Source organism: Hevea brasiliensis, chromosome 14 (genome assembly GCF_030052815.1).
Source record: "Hevea brasiliensis isolate MT/VB/25A 57/8 chromosome 14, ASM3005281v1, whole genome shotgun sequence".
Taxonomy (NCBI): Eukaryota; Viridiplantae; Streptophyta; class Magnoliopsida; order Malpighiales; family Euphorbiaceae; genus Hevea; species Hevea brasiliensis.
Window position 1 is genome coordinate 81,072,633 of NC_079506.1, and position 8,516 is coordinate 81,081,148.

Below are 8,516 nucleotides of genomic sequence, written 5' to 3' on the forward strand. Positions count from 1 at the left end.
ACATAACAAATATACTGTGACCCCATGAGCACATATTGCTTTAATTTAGATTTTGATGAAAAAGATTCGAAATAATATTTATATTTTTAAAATTAAGAAAGGATCACAATTTCGAGAAGCAAGGAATATTTCAATAATAGCATTAAAGAAAAATCAGCGGTTGCACACTATTGCGCAATTTAACATTCACCATTTTTGTGTAATCATCTAAATACAACATTAGAAAATCAGTAATTTGAATATGTGCATGTTTTTTTCTTTTATATATACAATTTCAAGTACTGTCTCTACACTCAAGAGGCAAATTGTCCAGCCATGAATTATCCAAGAGAGGGGTTGAAGATTCCAGTTCAGTGGGCCATTCAGAATTAACATCTATTTCATCATGTATAATAGGTTTACACTTTCCATTCCTACTTTGGCTGATTGATTCTAACCAAAGATTACAGTGCACAAAAACCAAATCATTTAACTTTTCAAGCTCCATTTTGTTGCGTTTCTTGGAGTGAATGCTCTCAAAGGTGCTCCAATTCCATCTGCACCAGTGGGAACTACAAGGTTGGCTAAGTATTCTTATAGCAACTCTCTGCAGAGTGGGAATTTCATAGCCGTATGCAGCCCACCAATCACCTAAAGATGAATGTGATGGCATATTAGATGTAGTTGTAATTCTTATTTAAACACTTAAAAATATTAAATGTTACAATGTCTCAACGCCATAGTAGTTATTTGTAACTTCATTGTAAAATATCAGTCTCAGATTGGATATTTTGACACTAATAGAACACTGACACTTTAAATCAATGTGAAGATGAATGAAAATTTTGAAAAGTAGCCAATTCCGACCTTGAGAGCACAAATCCATATTCCGTATCCATTGATCACCTTCTTACTAACATGCATGCCAGACTATTCCAGCACAAAATATGGAGCCAACCTTATATGGCACCCAAAGGACAGGTCTAAGATCTAAAGTAGGTACAATTGACCAGTTTAGCACGTTACTCTAAATTCTCTCATCCTTAATGTTTCTTCTACCAATGACCAACAACAACCAATTCCAACACAGAAGAGGATTCTCTATTGTTTTGGTAATTGGTAGGTATTGTACTAGTGAAATAGATTGGCGGACTCCAATGCCAATTCAGAGACGGCACATACACACAAGGTGAATATACACTGTAAAGCCAGTATGCACCTTAGAAACCATGTTAAGACGCAACCATTTATGTATAGTAATAACCACAAAAGCTCACACATACCTGGAGAATTCATTGTCCTGCCCATGATTGCAAAATCAGTACCAAGAGCACCTTGAGCATTTATGAACATTGGATGCTCTTTGGTGATTTCTACTTTATCTTTATCTGAAGTAGCCATCTTGATCATAGCTTCTTGAAACCCATTCCTCATCCGTAAATCAATTTTAAAATTTGGGTTGTAGAAAATTGACGGGTTAAGGAATGCTGCTGCAGCATGCAAAGGCGAGTGGAGCTGTATATTCCATCTTTGATCAATTATATCCCAAATTGGCATATATTTTTCTTCAATGCCCTTATAAAATGCCTTGATTGCAGCCTTTGCCCTCTCTATTCCTTCATAAATATACCCCATAGCTGGCATGTCTCCATCAACAATCCTTAAAATTTTAACAAGTGGTTCAGAGACACTAACAGCTTCATGTGCAAACTTCCAAAACCGATCTTGAAACAACAAAGATTTAATGACTTGAGCATCTGGACGTCTGCTATGTATGGATGATAACCACTCTGAATGAGAGAACATATGCTTTAAATTATCCTCCTGGATAACAATGGCCCTCAAGGAAAGATAATTACTCACAAATCTAGTGATTCTAGGCCTGACCAAATCCCTTCCACCTGTGAACTTTCTCATCATATTTACGGTCCATGAATGATCATATATGTACCTAGTGATGGTATTTGCCTCCTCCAAGACTGTTCCCACCCACTCTAGTTTACTGATATCTTCCAGCATCTTATCAATACAGTAAGACGCACAAGGTGACCAAAACAAGGAGCTGTACTTGGCCATGAGAAGCCTCCCGGCATAAACATAACTGGCAGCATTATCAGTTATTACTTGTATAACATTTTCCACACCAACTTCTAAGACAATCGAGACAAGCAATTCAAACAAGTAATTAGCATCATCTTCATGACCGGATATATCAACCGACTTCAAATATAGTGTTCCTTTGGGGCATGCAACTGAAATTACAAGAATTGATTTGGTTCTACCATCAGACCAGCTGTCACACAAGACCGTGCAACCTGTTTCTTTCCACTCATCTCTATATTTCTTGTACAAATCATGTATATCACCTTTCACTTTTTCCAATAGGGTGGATCTCAGCTTTTCATAACTTGGAGCTTTGTAACCCACCCCACACTCAGCTACAGCATCAAACATCTCTTGATAATACATCGATTTAGCAGCACTAAAAGCAATAGAATTATGTAAGAAAAACAGTGCAATTTTTTTATCTGCATTATCCTGTTTTTGCTTCAGAGCATCATCCACTACTGGTTGTGCACTAGGTGAGGGTCGTGGAAATAACAAAGATGGGCAGGTACTACCATGTTGGCCACTGGACCCATGGTTAGGATGTAAGCCACCACTAGCTGAAGAGCTATTTTGTTGACCGTTGGCGGCTCGATCCACCTTTTGTTTCTTGGGAGTTTTCCGCTTCTTAGGAATGCTTAGAATACTTTGAATATGATCTCGCACATCATCTGGGACTTCTCCACAGGGGATTATGTCTTTGTTTTTTATTTGTGCCAAATGAAACTTCATCCGGTAAACACCTCCACTGAATTCCCTATGACAATAATTACATCTCACCTTCTGTCTTGTTGCATCCACAAGAACACAGTGCTCCCAACATGCATCTCTTCCACGAACCATAATTTCTAAACAAATAGCATCTTCAATGAGATTTTTTATTTCAACATTCAGTTCATACAAATAATGCAAGAAGCATACAAAATTAAACAGATATAAACCTACATGGATTCAAAACAGCAAAGAAAATCTAGGAATAACACAGGAAACGAGACATAAAAGATGAACCTTGTAGATTAGATGCAATTCTCATTGAGACAAAAACAGATGAAGTTGATTTAAAACAACCTGGTTAGATTGAACCAATGAAAAAGAAAACCAAGGTATTGATCATAAAGAAATGGTCAATAGCTTATGTTAACTCAGCTTGAAAAGAAAATCCATGTTGTTTAAGAAATGCTGATCACCCAATTAGCTCAAATACAAATTTAGAAAGATGGATATGCATATGTCATCACTTCAAAAACCTGGATTTTCTCATGCTTCATATTTATAATTTTCAAATTATTTTTTTCAAATAATGTGGATTAACTTGTTTGTCAAAATGTTTTCTATTCAATTCTGCAAACCATCTCATCCCTTTTTGTAAATCTTGCAGAACTCCAATTTTCATGCTCCATACAAATGACAGGTACTTAATTTATCACACATACAAAAGGATAACGGTAAATCTCCTTGTCTTAAACTTGCCGTGATAAAGCATACTTGCAAGCCAACACCTATTATAATCATTAATACAGCTAGTGAAATTCCAATACAAGAATGCATACTCAACTCAACTCAACTCAACTCAACTAAGCCTTTATCCCAAAAATTTGGGGTCCGCTATATGGATAAACGATTTTGGGTTAAATACTCAGAAATGTGTAATGCTTCTAGGTCATATTGTACTACTCTCCTCCAAGTTTCTACCCCTTTTTTTCTTTCTATCTTCTAACCTAATGTGTTCTACTTGTCTAACTGGAGCCTCCGTATGTCTACACTTCACGTGACCAAACCACCTCAATCTCCCTTCTCTCAACTTATCTTCAATTGGCACCACTCCTACCCTTTCTCTAATACTCTCATTACAAGAATGCATATCCATCTAAAAATAGTCACTTGAAAGTTGCTAAGAGAGTACTTCAATAATAAGCAGCAGTACAGTTTGTTTCTTTTTTTGACTACTAAGCATAAAAATGATCACACCCATTCTGCCATACTAGGATAGGTGTAACCTACATACAAACTGACAGATCCATTGAATGAAGTAAATTTCAATTCAAGCAATTAATTTAATAATATAAATTGATCTATATTAATATTTAAACGCTAGCAAGTTAAGCCCCTGATATTTGTTAAAAGACAATCAAATACATCATTATACATTATTGGTTTCCAGCCAAAATGTTTTTATCCAATATATATATATATATATATATTGTATGCATAATTCTAAAAAAAAAAAAAAAAGAAACCCTAACTATAACATATTTGTTAGAGCTACTTACTTTGGACCACATCTGAAGGCTGTCTACGCACATCCTATGAAGGATCAAGCCCACTTAGCTCGTAGTTATTTATAAAGGACATTTTTATGTTATATGTTCTAATTAATAATCATACCACAAATTGCAGTTATTCCCACCCAATCTAAAATCTTAGGAATCTGTTTGTGAGTTACTGTTGAGAAAAAGGAACTCTTTAAATTTGACGTGTTTTAGTCATAAAAACTTCAAAAAAATTAAACTGTTTTTTCAAACCTCTTTTCTAAACAGCATCTAAAAAACGAAGCTTTTCCAAAGAGCATCATTTTAGCCACCGAATCAAAACCCTGAAAAGACACTAAGATCAGCAAATGAGCACTCAAGTTGCTGCCAAAATTCAAACTTAGTTACGGCACTCCAACTCTCTATAAATAACTCCACCCTTCACAGCCAAACCCAATTCAAATCTGAAACCCAGGAAACACAAGAAGTATGCACAAGGAAATTCTGCCAAAATTAAACCTGAATCTCATTCAAACGACACACAAGAAGATATAGAAAGAAACTCTAGCAAGCTTCAATCTCACATGCTAGCAAGCAATAGACAAACTCTACCAAATTCACCCATAGCAAGCTCAAACTAATTCACCCATAGCAAGCTCAAACAAAGAGGCATATAAAATACAAAAGGAAACTTTGTGAAGACATCCAATCCTATGTAATATTCCCATAAATCATATACACTTGAAAACATCTATGATCATGCATTAATCAACCAAAAATATACTTCGATCACATGATGGTATATGTGACTACTTACCCAAATGGAACTAAGCTCAAAGGACTGAATAAAACTGAAAAGGAGGGAAAAAAAGCTGCTGGACCAAATTGTCGCGGGTCCCCCTCATCAGCGCGTCCACGCGTCGCCTCCTACAGCAGCGTACGGCGAAGCTGCTCACACCACCGAACTCGCAATACTCTGCTAGTCACTCCTATACCAGTCACGTGCCCAGAAAGTCGCCCAATCGAACAAATCGAAGGCTCAAAGTTTCAGTTATCCAAAAATCGATCTACTTCTCCGGCAACTCACACGCTGCACCGCCGGTCGCATAGTCTCTCTGGAGCTAAGGGATGCTAAGGGAAGTCTTGCCCGTCCTTGTGGGCGCTGGAAATGGCCAGAAAAGGCTTTAGAAGATTCGTGTTCTCTTCTTTCTCTCTATACCCGCGATTTTCCGACGGGATACTTCCCTCAACGAAGCTTCCTCACTTGCAAGGACACTAAAAATGAGGCTGCCGATGTTGGATTCCATGGCCGGCTGACTTCTTACCTCCTCTCTCTCTCTCTCGCTCCCGCCCGTCTGCTTTCCGATTCCTCTTTCTTTCTTTTTCTTTTTCCTGGTCATTTGACCGGTCAAAGGAGGCCATGCCTCCATAATTCCACTTTTTTTTTTTTTTTTTTTTTTCAACTTACTATTTTGTTAGGCAAATCTGTATACAAGGACATGTTTAATTTAAGATTGCTATTTAAGCAAATATGGAGAAGAATATTATTTTAAATATATTAATTAAAATTTTAAAATTATTTTTTTAAATTAAATTTAATACATATTATTTATAAAAATTTTAAATAATTAAATATTTTTTTTATTTTTTTTAATAATATTTAAAATATTGGCATATTTCATGTTGAAGTGTAGTTATAACATTAAGAGGATATTTGATTTAATTTATAAAAATTAACTTATAATAAAAATTTAAAATGTTAAAGCAGTTATATATTTAATAAAATTATAAGTGATTCATAAATGATTGATGTGTATAGAAAAAAATACTTTATAAGTTACTTATTATTAAAATACTTAAAAATAATATTAAACAAAATTTATAATGAAATTTGAAAAATTAAATAAAAATAATATAATAAAATAATTAGTCAAATTAGTTTATAAACACTAAAATAAAAAATTAATCTCTCATATTTTATTTTTTTAATAAAAAATATTATAACCAAATAGATAAATTTGTCTTTATACTTTATAAACTAGTTTGGTTAATTTATACGTTAAGACAAAAACTATTTCCAGAGGTGAAATATTTACAAATTTTTAGAGTATTATATTTTAAATAAATATAATTTAAAATATTTTTATTTAATTACTATATTTTTAATATATAAATTATTAATTAAAAATATATAATTAAATGAATTTGAATAATATCTGTATTAGTGTTTTTGAGTTTGAAATTATCATGAATAATTAATAAATTAAATTTTAAAAAAAATTATCTAAATATTTAAAATTAATTATCAAATTAACAGCTCCCTATATTTTTAACCTATTCCTTTCTTTTTAAGATCCTTGATCTAGACTTACTAGCAATCCGAATCAAATTCCTTTCTTCCTTGATTTTCTCTTTGATAAGTGTTTTCATCGATGACAACCTTAATTTTCTTTTTCTAATAATTTTTATATTTATATTTATTTGTAATAGATTATAAATAAATTCTAAGATTTGCCTTTATTAGTAGATCTTGAATTTTTGCTGTATTTTTTTATTTAAAGTTTTGCTAATAAAAGTGTCACGACCCAACCTATGGACCGGATCGGTACTAGGACCCAGGCCGACATAAAGTCTCCGAAACCCGTAGTAAGATTTATTATTCTCAAACCCATTAACAGGCCTACAATTTAGGCCAAATATGCATATAAAATAGTTTAAATTAAACTGTTATAATTTTATTTCGGGCCAACTTTAGCCCAGTAATTATCCGAAATTAAAATTAGGGGAGTCCAGCTTAACCTTGTTACATCATTTACAAACTATTCAAGACTCATAAATTTTTTTTTTTTCATTTGTTAATACAAAAACTTAAATTCATGCAGTCCCTGACAGGATTAATGCTACTACTTGAACATGCGGGGTTCTAAATTATAAATTTATATGATAATAATACAGTTAAGTAATTTTTTTCATAACCTGCGAGGAAAGAAACAAATTATTCTGAAAAAGTTCTCCTCCTGTAACTTGGAAAAATATGGTGAACAGGAGTGAGCGTTCGACTCAGATAGTAAAATATCAATTTTAACCATAATATCTATAGCTATCTAAAACTAATGCACCCTGTAGAGTGAAATGCAACATCGTCATAAATTTTATACAAAATACATCAAAAAAGCAATTTGGAGCACTCACACACCCGAGAGTGTCAAACGATACATATATGTGAGCTGATCCCCTATACAGTCCTTTTAATCCAACCTGTGCCAGCGAAAAACTCAAGCCGGACTTTCGCTTATCAAATCGGGGTCCCAGCAAAGAATTCAAGCCTTGTCTACCCCGAAGGACCAGGTCCCAGCGAAGATCTCAAGCCGTGTCTACCTGTCTTGTCCATAGCCAACACTATACCACACGCACGCCAACTCACGCATACTGCTCCAAATTACCACAACAACATCCATGGCACTTTAACAATTATGAATGCAACATAAAACGTGCATAGTATTTAACTACATAAATACATATTTATAAGTGATGCATGGGCATACTTGAACATATAATAATATCGAAATTACAATTAAAATTAATATTTTACTCACTGTACACCGAGGACTATTGTGGTTGCTGAATAGAGGAGAATAGCTGACATCGATCACCTAATAATTAAATTATAAATTTATTAGTACTAAGTCAAAATAAAACTCTAAAGAGACAACAGTCAACCTAATTCATGCCGAAAATCCGGCAGAGTTTCCCCTATACCTGGGACCTACTCAACCTGCAAAAGGCTTCAAAATACACTTCTATATCTGTCAATCACACAATCACAACTCAATCACATTAAAAGGCCCCTCATGGGCCCACCCAAACAGTCAACAATCCACAATTTGAAAAATTATAATTTAGCCCCCATAACTAGTCCTTTTACAAAAACTACCCAAACGAGCTCTAAAATTCTAAAATTTTGCCCCGTGGTCCTTAATAATATTATAAGGCTATTGCAAAAGGAATTATAATTTTCTAATCATCCACGAATATTTTATGAATTTTACTATAAATCGGTATTAGCCGAAAATGAGCAATTTGGAATTCGGGTTTACCTATGTCAATTCTGACATCTGGAACGCGTCAAGAACACCTGAAAATGCTAGAATTGATTATAATATTGACCACGTTCTAAGACGG

General features: G+C 33.9%; 1 protein-coding gene across 1 annotated transcript; it reads right to left on the minus strand.

Moving 5' to 3' along the window:
• Window positions 1–231: 231 nt before the first annotated feature.
• LOC110650575 (uncharacterized) lies at window positions 232–5,709 on the minus strand. Its single transcript, XM_058133441.1, has 3 exons — window positions 5,152–5,709; window positions 1,263–2,933; window positions 232–630 (listed from the first exon to the last, which is right to left on the minus strand). Exons 2-3 carry the CDS (start codon window positions 2,926–2,928, stop codon window positions 275–277), a joined length of 2,022 nt encoding a protein of 673 aa, XP_057989424.1. The 5' UTR covers window positions 2,929–2,933; window positions 5,152–5,709; the 3' UTR covers window positions 232–274.
• Between the last annotated feature and the right edge of the window lie 2,807 nt (window positions 5,710–8,516).